General features: G+C 44.0%; 1 protein-coding gene across 1 annotated transcript in view; it reads right to left on the bottom strand.

Moving 5' to 3' along the window:
- Positions 1-23,397, bottom strand: part of LOC139273163 (connector enhancer of kinase suppressor of ras 3-like) — a 468,583-nt gene that overhangs the window by 7,774 nt on the left and 437,412 nt on the right. The window contains exon 21 of the mRNA XM_070889671.1: positions 9,473-9,660. Within this exon, the coding sequence (XP_070745772.1) occupies positions 9,473-9,660 (188 nt within the window). The remainder of the gene's footprint in view (positions 1-9,472; positions 9,661-23,397) is intronic.

Genomic DNA, 23,397 nt, shown 5'->3' with positions numbered 1-23,397 from the left:
GTGTTGTACCAGTAGTTGTATGAGGAGTATTATGATATGTAATTAGAAAATTAGCCAATTTGTGATCCAATGACAACTATCGTTTCTTTGGATTTGGATCCAACATTTGTTTTATGAGGGCACATTTTACAATTTGTACAGTGCGCTCTGCTGCACTATTCGAAGCAGTACGGTGGAACCTTTGTATGTTTCACAACATTTTTGCTCGTGAACTATGCATATTCTTCTGAACGGAATTGTGGTCCATTATCAGAAACAATTTCTTCTGGGAGGCAGAATGAAGAAAATAAACTTTGCAAAATGTCTAATGTTTTACTTGTTGTTATTTTTCACATTGGGAACACCTCAATCCACTTCAAATGGTTATCAATCACAATGAACAATTGTTGTCCTTCTATCTCAACAAAATCAATATGTAGCATTTGCCACACCCTGGGAGGCCATTTCTATGGCTGTAATGGTACTGATGGTGTTTGCTTGCTTACCGATTGACATGTCATACACTGACTCATGATGTACTCTATATCTTTATCAAGGCCTGGCCACCATAAGTAAATGTGTGCAAAACTCTTAGTCAAGCACATTCCCAGGTGCTGGTCATGGAGGTCTCCGAATAATTTGGACCTGAATTTATTTGGTATAACCACTCTTGCACACCACATGATTCAATCTTAAACGACTGATAATTCATTCCTATGAATGAAGAATGGATGAATATCTTTGTCTGTTACCTGGTTTGGCCATCCATTTTCAATATAATCATACATCTTTGACATCACTGGGTCATGTTTGGCTGCTCTACCAATCTCTTCAGCTGTGACTGGCAGTTCATCAATGTATGGAAAATAAAACACTTCTTCCCTATTGGGTGTAATTTGTGATGGGGAAGGCAATCTAGACATTGCATCAGCATTATCGTGATCAGCTGATCGTCTGTATTCAATATCATATGTATATGCTGACAAAATCAAAGCCCATCTCTGCATTCGGGCTGCAGCTAATGTTGGAACTGGGAATTTTGGATGGAGGATTGCTGTTCAGGGCTTATGGTCTGTAACGATGGTAAACTTACGACCATACAAGTATTTGTAAAACTTCTTGACCCCAAAAATTAATGCCAAAGCTTCCCTTTCAATTTGTGCATAATTACGCTCACTGGCACTGAGTGCATGAAGCAAAAGCAATTGGTCTCTCCTCCCCACTACGTGATACATGAGAGATCACTGCCCCAACTCCATACGGAGAGGCATTACATGCTAGCTTAATCGCCTTAGATATGTCATAGTGAACTAACATGGTGCTCTCTACCAATTTGCTTTTACACTCCTTTAAAGTTGTATCGCATTCTTCTGACCACTTCTAATGGACCTGTTTTTTCAATAGTTCATTCAGTGGATGTAGTCAAATTTGGTCGGAACTTCCCATAATAGTTCAAAAGACCCAAGAATGAACGAAATTCAGTGACATTCCTGGGAGTGGGTGCATTTCTAATTGCATCCAGTTTTACCATGGTTGGATGTAAACCATCTTTGTCTACTCTGTACCCTAAGTACCCCACTGAGTTTTGAGATAACTCTCACTTACGAGCAGACACTCGTGCTCTGTGCTTCTTTAGCCATTTGAGGACTTCATTCAATATGTTATTATGAATGTGCCTATTTGGTGCTGAAATTAGTATGTCATCCAAATAACATACTACCCCTTCAATACCTTGCAAAATCTGGTTCATCACCCCTTGGAATATGGCAGGGGCGGAAGACACTACAAATGGTAGCCTATTAAATTGATATAGGTCTAGATGAGTATTTATAGTCAAACATGACTTGGACTCCTCATCTAATTCAAGCTGTAAGTAGGCATTTGTAAAATCCAGTTTTGATAAGATCTGACTACCTGTCAGTGTTGTGAACAAATCATTTATATTCGCCAATGTATTGGGGACATTACCCTCCAGAACCTGGTTTACGGTTACTTTATAATCACCACACAATCTTACCTTATCATCGGACTTAGGTACAACAACAATGGGTGTAGCCCAATTATCTATCTTAGAAATAGTATTCTTAGTCTCTAGTCTTTTTAGTTCTCACTAACTTTCTCCTCGAGTGTATATGGTACGGAACATGGCTTGCAGTAAACTGATTAGCATCCTTCTGTACCCTGACACTCGCCTTGAAGCCTTGGATCGGACTGCCCGTTTCGTAGAACGCCTTCTGATAACTCTTGATATCATCTATTGATGCAAATCCTATTTCAACACGGAAAATCTCATTCCAATCCAGCTTCAGTGATCTCAACCAATTTCTTCCTGGTAAGGCAGGCTTGTCTCCTTTCACTACTATTAGAGGCACGTTCTGAAATTGATCCTTGTATTTCACCGGGACGGTGATACGACCTACCACAGGAATTTTCTCTCCCGAATAGCCTCACAGCTCTATCTTGGATTTCTCCAATGGGAAATCACGCAAGTTGTCGAGGTATAGCGACTCCCGTACTACACTCACGGATGCACCAGTGTCAAATTCCATTGGTATCTTGAATCCCGCAACCTCTGTGGATTTTGATACTTTTCGAATCGCTGTCCGTTAACCTCGTGCTCCTGATGACGTTTAACTCTAACACCTCCTCGTCCTGTTGTTGTTCTTCCATGCTATGTAGTCTCTGGGGGTTTCTACTCATAGCTTTGAAATCTGGAATCATAGCTTTGAAAGCTGGTTTACCCTTCAGTCGGCATGCCTTCTCAAGATGCCCAGTCTTTCTGCAGAAGAAACACTGTGTCTTCCCATATGGACAAATTTGAGCAATGTGTTGTCCCAGGCACCAACGGCACAACTTCGATGCTCTGTTAGAATTTCCAATTTCTGAGACTTTGGCCCCCACCGCCTTTTACTTTGAACCCGCAGGCGATTCATCTCGGTTGTCTGATGACTGTAATTATCAAATTCTCGGGAATATTGGTCGGCCATGCCCATTGACCTCACTGTTTGACAAGCTATATCAAAAGTCAAGTCAGGCATTGTTAATAACTTTCTTCTGATCATATTATTTTTCATCCCACAAACAAAACAGTCCCGCAATGCTCGGTTTTGAAAGTTTCCGAAATTACAGTGAATAGATAGCTTTTTTAATGCTACAATGTACTCACTGATATTTTCATCAGTCTTTTGATTTCGTATACCGAAACAATAGCTTTCAGCAATTTCTAACGGTTTGGGGTTGTAGTGCTGCTCCAGCTTCATTAAAATCTCTTTAAGTGTTGTGTCCTTTGGCTCGTCAGGCACAAGCAGATTTATCAGAGTTTCATATAATTCTCGACCCGCTTCAGGTAAGAAAATCGGTCTCTTACATTCCAACACAGCCCAGCTCTGATCAGCATTCTCTGGAACTTAGATTATATTATTTGCAATGAAATACATTGCTAGCCAGTCCACATACGCCTTAAAACTATCCTGGTCGCGTTTATATTCCCATTACTGCTATGGGTGCTGCCATTTTGTCTCTGCAGTGCAGACAGTGTGCTCGTTTTATAACCTCGGATTTTGTAGCAATTTCCAAAGACAGAGAAGCTTCCAAAGTCTCTGTTGGCTGGCTGAATCCTTCACCAACAAAATTTCAGCTTTATGTCATCCGAAAAATCCCATCTCGTCGCCAAATGTGATATATTCACAGTGCACACAGCTTTCTCTAATGGCAGACAGCATCTCAGAAGTTCCGGAAGCTTCTGGTCAGTTGACTCATTTATTCACCTTTAGTTGCAATAACACAATACGTCCACATCCACATTGTGGGCTTTATTACAAGCTTACAGCCATTACACCAACCAATGCACTAGTGGATGACCTGTGAACTGCTGCTTTATCCTATGACCTTTTGCACAATCAACTTGTATATTTGTGGCTCAACACTCATTAAGTAAGCATTATTGTGTTTAAAAGATGAAGTAGAGAGGTCGAGTAAAGAAAAAATTCACACACACACACACAGTCAGATTCCACATGTATGCTGATGACTGCTATTTACAATCTATATTGATGACCTAGATGAAGGGACCGAGTGTAATGTATCCAAGTTTGCTGATGATACAAAGCTAGGTGGAACAGCAAGCTGTGAGGAGAACACAAAGTGTTTGCAAAGGGATATAGATAGACTAAGTGAGTGGGCAGTAAGGAGTATAATGTGGAGAAATATGAGCTTATTCACTTTGGTAGGAAGAATAGAAAAACACAACTTTTTTTAAATAGTGAGAAACTTTTAAATGTTGGAGTTCAGAGAGATTTGGGGGTCCTTGTACAAGAAACACAGAAAGCTAGCATGCAGGTACAACAAACAATAAGGAAGGCAAATGGCATGTTGTCCTTTATTACAAGGGGGTTGGAGTATAAGAGTAAGGAAGTCTTGCTACAATTGTACAGGGCATTGGTGAGACGAGACCTGGAGTACTGTGCACAGTTTTGGTCTCCTTATCTAAGGAAGGATATACTTGCCTTGGAGGCGATACAACGGAGGTTCACTGGATTGATTCCTGGGATGAGAGGGCTGTCTTATGAGGAGAGATTGTGTAGAATGGGCCTATACTCTCTAGAGTTTAGAAGAATGAGGTGTGATCTCATTGAAACATACAAGATTCTGAAGGGGATTGACAGGGTAGATGCTGCGAGGATGTTTCCTCTGGCTGGAGTGTCCAGGACTAGGGGGAACAGTCTCAGGATAAAATTTAAGACAGAGATGAGGAGGAATTTCTTCACTTAGAGGATTGTGAATCTTTAGAAATCTCTGCCCCCCAGGGGAATAAAGGGATATGGAGATCGGGCGGGTAAGTGGAGTTGAGTTTGATGGTCAGCCATGATCTTATTGAATGGCAGAACAGGCTCGAGGGGCCGAAGGGCATACTCCTGCTCCTATTTCTTGTTTTATGTCTTATGACACCTGGATCTACACCTCCACCAGCTTCCACTGCCTTTGAATTATCAAGACTGCTCATCACTCATACACGACTCACCTCCAACAGTATGACTTTTGGACCAATATCATTAACTTAGACTCTTTTTCTACCCCCTGAAGTGAAGCAGGGATGGCATTATGCTGAAGTGAAATGGATGCTTTGTTTTAACCTGGGTACAACTGATCAATCTAAATATCCAAACGGTTTCTTATATTTCCCCAGCTTCCCAGCAGAGATGGACAAAATGCAGGGCTTCAAGCATATGGTTGCTTTTTAGCTAACCAAAATATCCCTGTACAGCATTAACCATTCTCTTAAGTGCTGTCAAAAACTAAACAAAGTCTAAGAAAATATGCAAACATCACTATCGTGTTGTTATTTTGCTAAATGTTGAATACTGTATTTCTCAGATAGGTAATTGACACTGAAAAATCAGCACCAGTCCTGGCTCCCAAGGAGAAAGCACAGAACGAGATTGCCAAATGAAGAGGGGTTTTTCTTATTCAGGACAAATTTTAAGTGGGGTATTTCCCAAGCTAACTGGATTCCATGCAGAATAGATTCCAGGCTCAACACAATGCTGCTCAAAAATATCTGCACAGTAACCATTCACAGCAGTGCCTTCACTCATTTAGCAATTATCACTATGATCTACAATCTCATGTAGATCTGGAGCTTGGTAAAGCAAATTTGCATTCGCTGCTCATTCTGGACCAGAACAGGCACTTTAAAGATAAAACTTCTGATTTCCAGAGGGCCACTGTGTTCAAAACCTGCCGAACCATACACCATCTGTTAATCTTCCTCATAATGCCAAAGTGCGATTTGTATCTTTGAAACACAGAAACATAGAAAATAGTTGTAGGAGTAGGCCATTCGGCCCTTCGAGCCTGCACCACCATTCGATAAGATCATGGCTGATCATTCCCTCAGTAACCTTTCCTGCTTTCTCTCCATACCCCTTGATCCCCTTAGCCGTAAGGGCCATACCTAACTTCCTCTTGAATATATCTAATGAACTGGCATCAACAACTCTCTGCGGCAGGGAATTCCACTGGTTAACAACTCTGAGTGAAGAAGTTTCTCCTCATCTCAATCGTAAATAGCCTGCCCCTTATCATAAGACCATGTCCCCTGGTTCTGGACTTCCCCAACATCGGAAACAATCTACCCGCATCTAACCTGTCCCGTCCTGTCAGAATCTTGTATGTTTCGATGAGATCTCCTCTCATCCTTCTAAACTCCAATGTATAAAGGCCCAGCAGATCCAGTCTCTCCTCATAGGTCAGTCCAGCCATCCCGGGAATCAGTCTGGTGAATCTTCACTGCACTCCCTCAATAGCAAGAACGTCCTTCCTCAGATTAGGAGACCAAAACTGAACACAATATTCCAGATCAGGCCTCACCATGGTCCTGTACAACTGCAGTAAGACCGCCCTGCTCCTACACCCAAATCCCCTAGCTATGAAGGCCAACATACCATTTGCCTTCTTTACCGCTTGCTGTACCTGTATGCCAACTTTCAATGACTGATGAACCATGACACCCAGGTCTCATTGCACCTCCCCATTTCCAAATCTGCCGCCATTCAGATAATATTCTGTATTCGCGTTTTTGCCCCCAAAGTGGATAACCTCACATTTATTAACATTATACTGCATCTGCCATGCATTTGCCCACTCACCTAACGTGTCTAAGTCATCTTGCAGCCTCTTAGCGTCCTCCTCACAGCTCACACCGCCAGCCAGTTTAGTGTCATCTGCAAACTTGGAGATATGACTCAATTCCTTCATCCAAAACATTGATGTATATTGTAAAGAGCTGGGGTTCCAGCACTGAGCCCTGCGGCGCTCTACTAGTCACTGCCTGCCATTCTGAAAAGGACCCATTTATCCCAACTCTCTGCTTCCTGTCTGCCAACCAGTTCTCTATCCACATCAGTATATTACCCCCAATACCATGTGCTTTGATTTTGCACACCAATCTCTTGTGTGGGACCTTGTCAAAAGCCTTTTGAAAGTCCAAATACACCACATCCACTGGTTCTCCCTTGTCCACTCTACCAGTTACATCCTCAAAAAATTCCAGAAGATTTGTCAAGCATGATTTCCCCTTCATAAATCCATGCTGACTTGGACCGATCCTGTCACTGCTTTCCAAATGTGCTGCTATTTCATCCTTAATAATTGATTCCAACATTTTCCCCACCACAGGCTAACCGGTCTATAATTACCCGCTTTCTCTCTCCCTCCCTTTTTAAAAAGTGGTGTTACATTAGCTACCCTCCCGTCTATAGGAACTGATCCCGAGTCGATAGACTGTTGGAAAATGATCACCAATGCATCCACTATTTCCATGGCCACTTCCTTAAGTACTCTGGGATGCAGACTATCAGGCCCTGGGGATTTATCGGCCTTCAATCCCATCAATTTCCCGAACACAATTTCCCACCTATTAAGGATATCCTTCAGTTCCTCCTTCTCACTAGACCCTCGGTCCCCTAGTATTTCCGCAAGGTTATTTGTGTCTTCCTTCGTGAAGACAAAACCAAAGTATTTGTTCAATTGGTCTGCCATTTCTTTGTTCCCCATTATAAATTCACCTGAATCCGACTGCAAGGGACCTAAGTTTGTCTTCACTAATCTTTTACTCTTCACAGATCTATGGAAGCTTTTGCAGTCAATTTTTATGTTCCCGGCAAGCTTCTTCTCGTATTCTATTTTCCCGCTCTTAATTAAACCCTTTGTCCTCCTCTGCTGAATTCTAAATTTCTCCCTCAGGTTTGCTGCTTTTTCTAGCCAATTTATATGCCTCTTCCTTGGATTTAACACTATCCTTAATTTCCCTTCTTAGCCACGGTTGAGCCACCTTCCCCGTTTTATTTTTACTCCAGACAGGGATGTACAATTGCTGAAGTTCATCCGTGTGATCTTTAAATGTTTGCCATTGCCTACTCACCGTCAACCCTTTAAGTATCATTTGCCAGTCTATTCTAGCCAATTCACGCCTCAAACCATCGAAGTTACCTTTCCTTAAGTTCAGGACCCTAGTTTCTGAATTAACTGTGTCATTCTCCATCCTAATAAAGAATTCCACCAAGTTATGGTCACTCTTTCCCATGGGGGCTCGTACAACAAGTTTGCTAATTAGTCCTTTCTCATTACACATCACCTAGTCGAGAATGGCCAGCTCCCTGGTTGGTTCCTCGACACATTGGTCGAGAAAACCATCCCTAATACACTCCAGGAAAGACCTCCTCCACCGCATTGCTACCAGTTTGGTTAGCCCAATCAATATGTAGATTAAAGCCACCCATGATAACTGCTGTACCTTTATTGCATGCATCCCTAATTTCTTGTTTGATGCTGTCCGCAACCTTACTACTACCGTTTAGTGGTCTGTACACAACTCCCACTAGCGTTTTCTGCATCTTGGTATTCCGCAGCTCCACCCATATCGATTCCACTTCCTCCAAGCAAATGTCCTTTCTTACTATTGCATTAATTTCCTCTTTAACCAGCAATGCCACCCCGCCTCCTTTTCCTTTCTGTCTATCCTTCCTAAATGTTGACTACCCTTGGATGTTGAGTTCCCAGCCTTGGTCACCCTGGAGCCATGGCTCCGTGATGCCAATTACATCATACCCGTTAACTGCTATCTGCGCAGTTAATTCGTCCACCTTATTCCGAATACTCCTCGCATTGAGGCACAGAGTCTTCAGGCTTGTCTTTCTAACACACTTTGCCCCTTTAGAATTTTGCTGTAATGTGGCCCTTTTTGCTTTTTGCCTTACGTTTCTCTGTCCTACACTTTAACTTTTCTTCTTTCTATCTTTTGCTACTGCCCCCATTCTACTTCCCTCTGTATCCCTGCATAGGTTCCCATCCCCCTGCCATATTAGTTGAACTCCTCCCCAACAGCACTAGAAAACACTCCCCTGAGGACATTGGTTCTGGTCCTGCCCAGGTGCAGTCCGTCCGGTTTGTACTGGTCCCACCTCCCCCAGAACCGGTTCCAATGTCCCAGGAATTTGAATCCCTCCCTGCTGCACCACTCCTCAAGCCACATATTCATCTGAGCTATCCTGCGATTCCTACTCTGACTAGCATGTGGCACTGATAACAATCCTGAGATTACTACTTTTGAGGTCCTAACTTTTTAATTTAGCTCCTAGCTCCCTAAGGGGTCAAATAATGTAGAATATTCCCAGTAGCTTGGCCTCAATGTCCTGCACTGTGCAGGATTTGGAATATATGACCTCCTCTGTAATACTTGAGGGGACACACTGGACACAAAGAGGAAGGGAACAAATTATGTTGGATTGTTGGTGTCCATGGCATCATGTGCGATCTGGAATGTTCAGTCCCAACATTATCCCCTGCAGACTCCTTCGGAGAAGGTGCTTATGCTTTACTGAATATGCCTGGCTTATTCATTTTTTAGCAGCTCATCAACTTAGCTAATTATGTAGTGTTTATAGAAAGCAATTTTGTTTCACCAACAGATACAAGAAACCCGATACGTACGTACCTTTAAAGTACTGTTCAAAGCTCTGAATTTGTGTAACCTTTCATTGACAACAGGATTTTTGCTGCGTTTTATAAAGGATCTCCTGTAATCCTTTCTCGATGAAGGCCGACGTTGTCCAATCGGTGAAAGACTGGCTTTCTCTAAGGATTTGTACATCTGTTCCATTTCATCAGAATGTTGTGGTTGTTCTTAAAAACAAACAGCAGTGCAACTGTCAACTGGACACGTCACCTTCATGAACCAATACACAAATGCATGTTTAAATTAATAGAGAGTTCATTAAAAGAGTCTCTGGTTCATGAATCAAAGTATAAATCACCGTGATACTAAAACAAAATAATTAAATGTAACTGAAATGATCTTAAACATTGGACTGGATGGTGCAACAGATTAGCAAGAACATTTGCCTTTGGTTGTGGGTCTTTGTTTTGAATTCTGCCCCCACAAAAGCAATGAACAGTATTTCATTAATCTCAGAAGATTGTTAAAGGTTCTTTGGGAAATCATAGAATCATACAGCACAGGAGGCCATTTGGGCCATCATGCCTGTCGGCTCTTTGAAAGAGCAACCAAATAGTCCCACTCCCCGGCTCTTTCCCATAGCCCTGCAAATAATTCCTTTTCTAGTATTTATCCAATTCCCATTTGAATGTTACCATTGAATCTGCTTCCACCACCTTTTCAGGCAGTCCATTCCAAATCAGTTTGGCATTCCCAACTGTGCTCCCAATGAATGTGAGCTCACTGCACAGAATGTGCCATTAATTGATAAATATTAGGTAAGAATACGTTGTGCAGGAAATGGAAACATTATGCTGATGTAAGGGATGTTTTTCTAAAGTTGCAATCAATGGACATAGCTGGTGCAATGTAAAAGCAGTTCTGAACTGTATCTAGCCACTGCTATGTGTGAATGCGAAGTATTCGGTACTAAAACTGCCTCCAAAAAAAAGGAATTTTGGCTCATCACCAATTTTCTCGTTTAAAAGCATAATAATGTTAAGTGGTGCATTAATCTTAAAGTTTCACTCTGGAGTGACAGCAGGAAGGAACATAAATAAATGATGAGCCTGTATAAAACCTTATGACTTCAGTTCAAATATCGTGTGCCATATTAGGCTCCGCACTATAGGAGGATAGATGAATTGGAGAGAGTATAAACCATATTTACTGGGATGCTGCCTGGTATGAGGAAATATAAATACTAAGGAGGACCTGAAAAATTGACTTTTTACATTAGAACACAGATGTGATCAAGTGTTTAAAATGATGAAAGGATGGGACAGGGTAGATAGAATCAGACTGTTACCAGTAGTTGAGGAGTCAAGAAAGAGGGGCCAGAGATAAAGTTTAAATGCAAGAGGTTTAGAACTGTGAGCAAGAGAAATTTCTTTATAACCAAGAGTTGTGAGGCTGTGGAATTCACTATAAGCATTAATGAATGAGATAGAAACAGGCCTTGATATTAACCCCCACGACAGGCGGCAAAGGATATGGGGTGGTGGGGGGTGAAGCGTTAGGGCAGGGTTAAACCGTGAAATATGTGAAATCTGACTGGAACCCTAATTGCAATTGGGAACCCCATTTGAAATTACCTGCTGCAGCACAGGTTTCCCAGCGGTTGGGAAACCCGGCAGTGAAAGGGAGCTGGGAGCTGCTGGCTCCACAAGATGAGTGCTTTTTTTTTAAGCACTTCTTGTGGGCCAGGAAGCGCAGGAGTGCTTCCACCCAGGCCTGTCAAGGAAGTGTTCATAAGAACATAAGAATTAGGAACAGGAGTAGGCCATCTAGCCCCTCGAGCCTGCTTCGCCATTCAACAAGATCATGGCTGATCTGGCCGTGGACTCAGCTCCACTTACCCGCCCGCTCCCCATAACCCTTAATTCCCTTATTGGTTAAAAATCTATCTATCTGTGACTTGAATACATTCAATGAGCTAGCCTCAACTGCTTCCTTGGGCAGAGAATTCCACAGATTCACAACCCTCTGGGAGAAGAAATTCCTTCTCAACTCGGTTTTAAATTGGCTCCCCGTATTTTGAGGCTGTGCCCCCTAGTTCTAGTCTCCCCTACCAGTGGAAACAACCTCTCTGCCTCTATCTTGTCTATCCCTTTCATTATTTTAAATGTTTCTATAAGATCACCCCTCATCCTTCTGAACTCCAACGAGTAAAGACCCAGTCTACTCAATCTATCATCATAAGGTAACCCCCTCATCTCCGGAATCAGCTTCGTGAATCGTCTCTGTACCCCCTCCAAAGCTAGTATATCCTTCCTTAAGTAAGGTGACCAAAACTGCCGCAGTACTCCAGGTGCGGCCTCACCAATACCCTATACAGTTGCAGAAGGACCTCCCTGCTTTTATACTCCATTCCTCTCGCAATGAAGGCCAACATTCCATTCGCCTTCCTGATTACCTGCTGCACCTGCAAACTAACTTTTTGGGATTCATGCACAAGGACCCCCAGGTCCCTCTGCACTGCATCATGTTGTAATTTCTCCCCATTCAAATAGTATTCCCTTTTACTGTTTTTTTCCCAAGGTGGATGACCTCACACTTTCCGACATTGTATTCCATCTGCCAAACCTTAGCCCTTTCGCTTAACCTATCTAAATCTCTTTGCAGCCTTTCTGTCCTCAACACAACCCGCTTTCCCACTAATCTTTGTGTCATCTGCAAATTTTGTTACACTACACTCTGTCCCCTCTTCCAGGTCATCTATGTATATTGTAAACAGTTGTGGTCCCAGCACCGATCCCTGTGGCACACCACTAACCACCGATTTCCAACCGAAAAAGGACCCATTTATCCCGACTCTTTGCTTTCTGTTTGCCAGCTAATTCTCTATCCATGCTAATACATTTCCTCTGACTCTGCGTACCTTTATCTTCTGCAGTAACCTTTTGTGTGGCACCTTATCGAATGCCTTTTGAAAATCTAAATACACCTCTATCCACCATTCTTGTTATATCCTCAAAGAATTCCAGTAAATTAGTTAAATATGATTTCCCCTTCATGAATCCATGCTGCGTCTGCTTGATTGCACTATTCCTATCTAGATGTCCTGCTATTTCTTCCTTAATGATAGTTTCAAGCATTTTCCCCACTGCAGATGTTAAACTAACCGGCCTATAGTTACCTGCTTTTGGTCTGCCCCCTTTTTTAAACAGAGGCGTTACATTAGCTGCTTTCCAATCCGCTGATACCTCCCCAGAGTCCAGAGAATTTTGGTAGATTATAACGAATGCATCTGCTATAACTTCCGTCATCTCTTTTAATACCCTGAGATGCATTTCATCAGGACCAGGGGACTTGTCTACCTTGAGTCCCATTAGTTTGTCCAGCACTAGCCCCCCTAGTGATAGTGATTGTCTCAAGGTCCTCCCTTCCCACATTCCTGTGACCAGCAATTTTTGGCATGGTTTTTGTGTCTTCCACTGTGAAGACCGAAGCAAAATAATTGTTTAAGGTCTCAGCCATTTCCACATTTCCCATTATTAAATCCCCCTTCTCATCTTCTAAGGGACCAACATTTACTTTAGTCACTCTTTTCCGTTTTATCTATCGGTAAAAGCTTTTACTATCCGTTTTTATGTTTTGCGCAAGTTTACCTTTGTAATCTATCTTTCCTTTCTTTATTGCTTTTTTAGTCATTCTTTGCTGTCGTTTAAAATTTTCCCAATCTTCTATTTTCCCACTAACCTTGGCCATCTTATACGCATTGGTTTTTAATTTGATACTCTCCTTTATTTCCTTGGTTATCCACGGCTGGTTATCCCTTCTCTTACCACCCTTTTTCACTGGCATATATTTTTGTTGAGCACTATGAAAGAGCTCCTTAAAAGTCCTCCAATTGTGCTACCATTTAGTCTGTGTTTCCAGTCTACTTTAGCCAACTCTGCCCTCATCCCACTGTAGTCCCCTTTGTTTAAGCATAGTACGCTCGTTTGAGACACTACTTCCTCACCCTCAATCTGTATTACAAATTCAACCATACTGTGATCACTCATTCCGAGAGGATCTTTTACTAGGAGATCGTTTATTATTCCTGTCTCATTACACAGGACCAGATCTAAGATAGCTTGCTCCCTTGTAGGTTCTGTAACATACTGTTCTAAGAAACAATCCCGTATGCATTCTATGAATTCCTCCTCCAGGCTACCCCGTGCAATTTGATTTGACCAATCGATATGTAGGTTAAAATCCCCCATGATTACTGCCGTTCCTTTTTCACATGCCTCCATTATTCCCTTGATTATTGCCCTCCCCACCATGAAGTTATTATTTGGGAGCCTATAAACTACACCCACCAGTGACTTTTTCCCCTTACTATCTCTAATCTCTACCCACGATGATTCAACATTTTGTTCATTAGAGCCAATATCGTCTCTCACAACTGCCCTATCATCCTTTATTAACAGAGCTACCCCATCTCCTTTCCCTTCTTGTCGATCTTTCCGAATCGTCAGATACCCCTGTATGTTTAATTCCCAGTCTTGGCCACCCTGCAACCACGTTTCAGTAATGGCCACCAAATCATACCCACTGCTGATCGTGGCCTCGCTCTTCCCCCACTCCTGATCGCTGACCTGCCCCCTCCGACCCCAATGTCCTCTCTCTCTCTCTGCCCACACACGTGCCGCAATGGCCTACCTTGCCCCTCCCGGTTGCCGGGGACCATCTCTAAGGGTCCCCAGCTGCGGCCTCCTGCCTGACTGCCAATTTGTTCTGCTGCCCAGCGGGAAATGGATTCTTGCTGGTTTCTTCAGCTGTTTTCAGCTTCCCCATAAATATCAGGGCTTCGGTCAACATTCAAAATTAGATTGGATAACTGGGTAAAGAAAAATGAGTAAAAGGATATGGGAGCAGGGACTGGTTGGGTCAAATGGCCAGCTCCTGTATTGTTGCTTCTACGTATTTCTATGTAAATAGAACACAGGCATAAAGGGTATGGGTCTCCATTTGAGTGCTGCTTTCTTACGATCTTTAATCGTGCAGCATTGAACATATTATTCACTTTTGAATCCGACATCTTTGTGTCTGCTGTGTGGAGGATTTCAGGTTGTTTCTTGTGCTTTGAAGATTGGTGCTGTTGCAGTTTGTTTCTGGTTCCAAGTTTAACAAGCTTAGTTATCAGTCTGCACCCTCCTCCCTGCACATAAAGGTGCACAGAAAACAAGAGGTGTACACCACTAAAGGACACAAATAACTGCTGAATATATCAAAAGAGCCTCAGTAGAGGGCAGTATAAGACAGCAAACTGGAACTTGGAACATATATTGCTACTGAATTCAAACAGCAGCAAATCAAGCACCAGGCGCTCTGTGCCAAAATGATCGTGTGTGTCGATGTGATGTGCATTATCCAACCAGCTGCACAGAATCATAGAATAATACAGCACAGACTAATCAGCCAATCACGTCTGTGCCGGCTCTTTCAAAGAGCTATCTGATTAGCCCCACTCCCCAGCCCTTTCCCCATAGCCCTGCAAATGTTTACCCTTCAAGTATTTGTTGGGATGTTGGAATCCCTTGGGGGTCCAACAGGTAGGCCCTCTGGTGGTAGTGCAATACAGGTTGCAAGGGGTTAAATACATAACACAAGTCATGTATCCTGGTAGCATTCCAGTAAATTTCCTCTTCTCTGCACTGTCTCTAAGTCCTTGACATCCTTCCTAAAGTGTGATGCTCAGAATTAGACACAATGACTCAATTTTCCCCAAAGCTTTATTTTGGCGTACTTGAAGAGTTACACCCATTTTTTGGGGGCCCCAAGTACGCCAAAAAAAATTGTTCTAAGTTTCCCTGTTTGATTTCTTCATTTTGTCCTGTAGTTTTGGGGGTGGAACCTTGATCTGCGCCAAAAAGATCGGGTTGCCACGGTAACCAGGGACACAATGCAAGCTGAGGCTGCAAAGTGAAACATACAGCCAACTCGCAACACATTAACACACCTCCAATTATTAAAGTCTCCTCCCCCCCCCGCCCCTCGATGCCGATCCTCGCCCCTATACCAGGCCGAAGGGCCTCCCGGTCTGCTCCCCTGCCTCTAGCCTTGGCAAAGTGACCTGCCAGTCTGCTCCCCAACCAAGTGACCTGCCGGTCCGCTCCCCCGCTCCCCCAACCAAGTGACCTGCCGGTCCGCTCCCCCACTCCCCCAACCAAGTGACCTGCCAGTCTGCTCCCCCCACCCCTAACCTTGGCCAAGTGGCTTGCCGGTCTGCTCCCCCACCCGCCCCTATTCCCGAGTGCCTTGCGGGTCACGCTCCCCCGCCCCTAGCCCTGGCCGAAGGGCTTGCCGGTCTGCTCCCCCCGCCTGCCCCTAGCTGAGTGCCTTGCCAGTTCTGCTTCCCCACCCCGAGCCCAAGCCGAGTGCCCTCCCAGTCCGCTCCCACATCTCTATCCCAGGCCGAATGGCCTCCACCCTCCCGTCCCCACACCTAACTATACCTGATAGGCTTCCCCCGCCCCCACTTCTCTACCCCTCTCTTGCTGCTACTTCCGGGCATCTGCTGAACTTACCTGCGCCAATTTCCATAACTCTCCAGAAGATTTTTCTGCAGAGGCCACATACACTGGCCTAAGAAGAATTGGAGTAACTCACAGCTGGCCAAACTTCCCTAAATGGCCAGAATTGGCGCGGGTGGCAGGTTATGCCATTTTTGGCTGAAAAGAAAACTGGTGCAAATTGATCAGGGAAACTATTTTTAACATAGAAACATAGAAAATAGGTGTAGGAATAGGCCGTTCGGCCCTTCGAGCCTGCACCACCATTCAATAAGATCATGGCTGATCATTCCCTCAGTACCCTTTTCCTGCTTTCTCTCCATACCCCTTGATCCCCTTAGCCGTAAGGGCCATATCTAACTCCCTCTTGAATATATCCAATGAACTGGCATCAACAACTCTCTGCGACAGGGAATTCCACAGGTTAACAACTCTCTGAGTGAAGAAGTTTCTCCTCATCTCAGTCCTAAATGGCCTACCCCTTATCCTAAGACTGTGTCCCCTGGTTCTGGACTTCCCCAACATCGGGAACAATCTACCCGCATCTAACCTGTCCCGTCCTGTCAGAATCTTGTATGTTTCTCTGAGATCCCCTCTCATCCTTCTAAACTCCAATGTATAAAGGCCCAGCTGATCCAGTCTCTCCTCATATGTCAGTCCGGCCATCCCGGGAATCAGTCTGATGAACCTTCGCTGCACTCCCTCAATAGCAAGAACGTCCTTCCTCAGATGAGGACACCAAAATTGAACACAATATTCCAGGTGAGGCCTCACCAAGGCTCTGTACAACTGCAGTAAGACCTCCCTGCTCCGATACTCAAATCCCCGAGCTATGAAGGCCAACATACCATTTGCCTTCTTTACCGCCTGCTGCACCTGTATGCTAACTTTCAATGACTGATGAACCATGACACCCAGGTCTCGTTGCACCTCCCCTTTTCCTAACCTGCCACCATTCAGATAATATTATGTCTTCGCGTTTTTGCCCCCAAAGTGGATAACCTCATGTTTATCCACATTATACTGCATCTGCCATGCATTTGCCCACTCACCTAACATTTCTAAGTCATCCTGCAACCTCTTAGCATCTCCCTCACAGCTCACACTGCCACCTAGTTTAGTGTCTGCAAACTTGGAGATATTACATCAATGATTTAGATGAAGGAATTGAGTGTATGTTGTAAAGAGCTGGGGTCCCAGCACTGAGCCCTGTGGCACTCCACTATTCACTGCCTGCCATTCTGAAAAGGACCCGTTTATCCCGACTCTCTGCTTCCTGTCTGCCAACCAGTTCTCTATCCACGTCAGTATATTACCCCCAGTAACATGTGCTTTGATTTTGCACACCAATCTCTTGTGTGGGACCTTGTCAAAAGCCTTTTGAAAATCCAAATACACCACATCCACTGGTTCTCCCTTGTCCACTCTACTAGTTACATCCTCAAAAAATTCCAGAAGATTTGTCAAGCAAGACTTCATAAATCCGTGCTGACTTGGACCGATCCTGTCACTGCTTTCCAAATGCGCTGCTATTTCATACTTAATAATTGATTCCAACATTTTCCCCACCACTGATGTCAGGCTAACTGGTCTATAATTACCCGCTTTCTCTCTCCCTCCCTTTTTAAAAAGTGCTGATACATTAGCTACCCTCCCGTCCATAGGAACTGATCCCGAATCGATAGACTGTTGGAAAATGATCACCAATGCATCCATGATTTCTAGGGCCACTTCCTGAAATACTCTGGGATGCAGACTATCAGGCCCTGGGGATTTATCGGCCTTCAATCCCATCAATTTCCCGAACACGATTTCCCGCCTAATAAGGATATCCTTCAGTTCCTCCTTCTCACTAGACCCTCAGTCCCCTCGTACTTTCGGAAGGTTATTTGTGTCTTCCTTCGTGAAGACAGAACCAAAGTATTTGTTCAATTGGTCTGCCATTTCGTTGCTCCCCATAATAAATTCACCTGAATCCGACTGCAAGGGACCTACGTTTGTCTTCACTAATCTTTTTCTCTTCACATATCTATAGAAGCTTTTGCAGTCAGTTTTTATGTTCCCGGCAAGCTTCTTCTCGTACTCTATTTTCCCCCTCTTAATTAAACCCTTTGTCCTCCTCTGCTGAATTCTAAATTTCTCCCAGTCCTCAGGTTTGCTGCTTTTACTGGCCAATTTATATGCCTCTTCCTTCGATTTAACACTATTCTTAATTTCCCTTTTTCACCACGGTTGAGCCACCTTCCCCGTTTTATTTTTACTCCAGATAGGAATGTACAATTGTTGAAGTTCGTCCATATGATATTTAAAGGTTTGCCATTACCTATCCACCATCAACCCTTTAAGTATCATTTCATCTCGTTAATGAGCCAGGGTGGATTGTTATATATCGAAGATGGCAGAATTAAGACAGCCAAAAGCAAGTGCGAGCACATGGAGACATTTTTTTGCACTTTGGCCAAAAAAAACCGGCCTGCTCCAAAAAAACGGCGCAAATCACTGGATAAAACAGAGCCCAATACTTCAGCTAACCAGTGATTTATAAAAGTTTAGCATAACTCCCTTCCTTCAAAGATTTGTGTACGTACACCCCCAGGTGTTTCTGTTCCTGTAACCCATTTAAAATTCATAGAATCATACAACACAGAAAGAGACCATCCGGCCCATTGAGTCTGCACCGGTTCTTTCGAAAAGCTATCCAGTTAGCCCCACTCCCCACTCTTTCCCCATATCCCTGCACTTTTTTCTCCTTCAAGTATTTATCCAATTCCTTTTTGAAGGCTACTGTTGAATCTGTATCCACTACCCTATCAGACAGTGAATTTCAAACCCGAACCATTCATTGGGTAAAATAGTTTATCCTCATGTCGTTTCTGGTTCTTTTCATCATCATAGGCAGTACCTCGAAATCGAGGAAGACTTGCTTCCACTCTAAAAGTGAGTTCTCAGGTGACTGAACAGTTCAATACGGGAATTACAGTCTCTGTCACAGGTGGGACAGACAGTCGTTGAAGGAAAGGGTGGATGGGGAGTCTGGTTTGCCGCGCGCTCCTTCCGCTCCCTGCGCTTGTTTTCTGCATGCTCTCGGCGATGAGACTCGAGGTGCTCAGCACCCTCCCGGATGCTCTTCCTCCACTTAGGGCGGTCTTTGGCCAGGGACTCCCAGGTGTCGGTGGGGATTCTTTTACCAATCACCTAAAAACTCTGCCCTCTGGTTATCGAATCTTCAGCCATTGGAAACAATTTCTCTTTAAAATCATGAATGGTTTAGATAGAGTAATTAAACACCTCGATCAAATCACCTCTTAACCTTCTCTGCACCAAGGAGAACAGCCCCAGCGTCTCCTGTTTATCCATGTAACTGTAATCCCTCATCCCTGGAACCATTCTAGTAAATCTCTTCTGTATCCTCTCCAAAACCTTCATGTCGTTCCTAAAGTGTGGTGTCCAGAATTGTACACAATACCCCAGCTGGGGCCGCACCCAATTCCAATAAGCATGAGCAGCTTAATTGTTTACGCAATTTCTTTGGAGACACTAAGCATATACACCTGTAATTGAAACTCTCAATCCCATCTTATTTTCTGCCCCTTGAGCCCGCTTCATCATTCAATCAAATCATGGCGGACCTGTACCTCAACTTTATTTACCCACCTTTGCTCCATATCCCTGGATACCTATTGTCATGTATGTAACCACAATGTAACACCACTGTATACACTCAACCTAGATGCACACCTTGACCACAAGGGGTGAACTTGTGGGAGACACTCCTTACCTGAGCACACAGGTATAAAAAGGGAGGTCCCACGCAGGGTCATCTTCTTTGGAGTCCTGTGAATATTCGCCACATGGACCCGCTGAACCTCGGCGTCCATCGACTTGCCCCAAAAGTCATCCTGCCTCAAAGAACCCTCTTCTGGTCCATATTAGTCTGGTTGCAGACTTCCTGCACATTCGAGCTAAATGGCCACTGAGATTGCAGTTCCTGCAGACAAACTGTTGAAATCTGCAAGATCTAGCTGAGTGTTTTCCCCCACATCTCCAGCATGAGTTAAAGTTTCCATTGTTGGGAACAAAGGGACTATGGCCAGGCATTCCGCACTGACTGTCCCTTTGACTGCTCTTAAGTACCCTATTAGTGGGTGTCAATGGCCCCATCCCGGGCCACATTGTCCGCTGTGATGGTGTGAATGTCCGTTCAGCCTGCCATTGTCTCTGCTGAAGTCCTACTCTGGGGTCTATTGCTGCCTGGGGAGTGTCGGACTGCCCCTGCCTGCCTGCGGGGCTCTGAGTCGCATTGATGATGTTGACTCCCTGATCCATTGCCGCGTTAGAGGCAGAATTGCGCGCGTATATTATTTTCGTCTCTTCCTCCCCTGCCATGAAAGTTTGAGCTATCAACGCCGCCGCTTCCAAGGTCAAATCCTTGCTCTCAATTAATTTGCGGAAAATTCCCGCATGACCGATGCCCTCGATAAAGAAGTCCCTTATCATCTCCCCTCTGCAGGCGTCTGTGAACTTAGAACTGGCCAAACGCCAGAGGTCCGCTACAAAGTCCGGTATGCTCTGTCCTTCACGACGTCAGTGGGTATAGAATCTGTTTCGGGCCATATGTATGCTACTCGCCGGTTTGAGATGCTCCCCGATCAATTTGCTAAGTTCTTCAAAGATTTTGTCCGCTGGCTTTTCAGGTGCTAGTAAGTCCTTCATGAGCGCGTAAGTCTTTGATCCGCAGCAGGTCAAAAGATGAGCCCTTCGCTTGTCGGCCGCTGCATCCCCCAGCCATTCTTTCGTCATGAAGCTCTGCTGAAGCCTCTCGACAAAATCGTCCCAGTCTTCCCCAACACAGTACCGTTCCTCTGCGCTACTGGTGGCCATTCTCGTGGGGCGTGAATTCCCGTTTCTTGTCGCTAATGTAAAATCCTTACTCTACAGTATGAAACCACATGAGGCACATTCTGGGGACAAGGTCACTCTGTGAACTTAACTCTTTATTCACAGGACTCCAAAGAAGATGACCCTGCGTGGGACCTCCCTTTTTATACCTGTGTGATCAGGTAAGGAGTGTCTCCCACAAGTTCACCCCTTGTAGTCAAGGTGTGCATCTAGGTTGAGTGTATACAGTAATACAGTGGTGTTACATTGTGGTTACCTACATGACACCTTTATCGAACAAAAATCTGTTCATTGCAGCCTTGAAAATGCCAATTAATCCCGCCCCCCCACCCTCCGGCAACCATCACCACCAGTATCCACAACCTTTTGTGGGAGAGTTTTCCAGTATTCCACTACTTTGTGCAGAAAAGAAATGGCCTAGTTCTAATTTTATGATTAAGCCTCCTTGTTCTTGATTCTCCAGCAGAGGAATTAGTTTCTCTGCTTCTACTCTATCAAATCCCTTTATCATTTTAAATCGAGTGTTGAAGACAATGCTGCCAACTTTTGGTAAGCTCCTGGTTGAGATTTAGGGGGCAACAATTTAGAAAATGGCCACAGAATAAAGATATGGGCACATGGTCCCTGGAAGCGTGGGGGCTTCCTTTCAGTCTTTAAGTGTTTTCATATTGCACAAGGCCTGCACTAGTGCGGCATTAGCAAGTCCGAACAGCTTTACATTTGGCTTACAGCTAGCTGTACTTTAGTAACCTAGCTGCACTAGTGCAATATAAATTTCAAACACACTCACACGCATATAAACAGGAGCTTACTCAGACTACTAAATGTCAGAGCCGTTTAATTTAAATGGCATCACCCAATGGAGCTGCCATACCTGCCTTCAACTCGGAGACCAGGAACATAATAGTTAAGAATTGTGTGACTCCTCTGACATCACTGGGTTGAACAATATTGCCAGGAAACCACTAAACTTGCCACAGGTTTGACTCTGAGCAACACTCGACATCTCATGAACACTGTGGTTGAAGCAGAGAATTTGGCACAGAAAGATAACTGAATGGTTACAATCCTCTCCATGTTGAAAGTTTTAGTATAAATGGAGTCAAAGATTTAAATAAACTCTAACCCCACAGTAGGGGCACAAGAACAAACTTACAAAACAAATAAAATACATGTCTGACAGATGAAATTAATATGAACAGGAGAATAGCCTGATCAGATGTCACGCCCTGTGCTAACTGAGGTTCACAAACAAAGCAAATATGCTTCAACACTGCTGGGTTATTGTGGTTGGGACTCTGCCCGTATCCACAGACATTAGAGAGCTCTCTGCTAGGAGTTATGCTTAGTGGGCAATTTTAGCAAAACATGAAGTAGGTTAAATATTCAGTCTCAACCTTCTGCACATAAAAGCCCTGGTTGCTGTGTGAATAAAACAAAGTACTCGAGCACTAAACTGACTTGTAAACTGTGCATGCGTGTGGGAACCAATGAGGAATTTCATGCACTTTATTCAAATGTGTCCAGGAGGAGAACATGGCTTCACACAGTGCTCCCTAGAGTCCAATATTAATTCACATCTCAGCAGTTTACTGTGCAAATAAGAACACAAGAAATAGGAACAGGAGTAGGCCATACGGCCCCTCGAACCTGCTCCACCATTTAAGATCATGGCTGATCTGATCATGGACTCAGGCCCACTTCCCTGCCTGCTCCCCATAACCCCTTATCCCCTTATCGTTTAAGAAACTGTCTATCTCTGTCTTAAATTTAAACAATGACCCAGCTTCCACAACAGATTTACAACCCTCAGAGAAGAAATTTCTCCTCATCTCAGTTTTAAATGGTCGGCCCCTTATTCTAAGATTATGCCCCCTGGTTCTGGACTTCCCCAACATCGGGAACATTCTTCCTGCATCGAACCTATCCAATCCCGTCAGAATTTTATATGCCTCAGAGATCCTCTTTCATTCTTCTAAATTCCAGTGAATATAAGCCTAGTCGATCCAATCTTTCTTCATATGTCAGTTCTGCCATCCCGGGAATCAGTCCGGTGAACCTTCGCTGCACTCCCTCAATAGCAAGAATGTCCTTCCTCAGATTAGGAGACCAAAACTGCACATAATACTCAAGGTGTGGTCTCACCAAGGCCCTGTACAACTGCAGTAAGACCTCCCTGCTCCTATACTCAAATCCTCTCGCTATGAAGGCCAACATGCCATTTGCTTTCTTAACTGCCTGCTGTACCTGCATGCCTCCTTTCAATGACTGATGTACCATGACACTCAGGTCTCGTTGCACCTACCCTTTGACTAATCTGTCACCATTCAGATAATAATCTGCCTTCCTGTTTTTGCCACCAAAATAGATAACCCCACACTTATCCACATTATACTGCATCTGACATGCATTTACCCACTTATCTAACCTGTCCAAGTCACCCTGCAGCCTCTTAGCATCCTCCTCGCAGCTCACACTGCCACCCAGCTTAGTGTCATCTGCAAACTTGGAGATATTACA

The sequence above is a fragment of the Pristiophorus japonicus genome, chromosome 9 (assembly GCF_044704955.1).
Source record: "Pristiophorus japonicus isolate sPriJap1 chromosome 9, sPriJap1.hap1, whole genome shotgun sequence".
NCBI classification, from domain to species: Eukaryota; Metazoa; Chordata; class Chondrichthyes; family Pristiophoridae; genus Pristiophorus; species Pristiophorus japonicus.
This window is presented reverse-complemented; position numbering and strand designations above follow the sequence as displayed.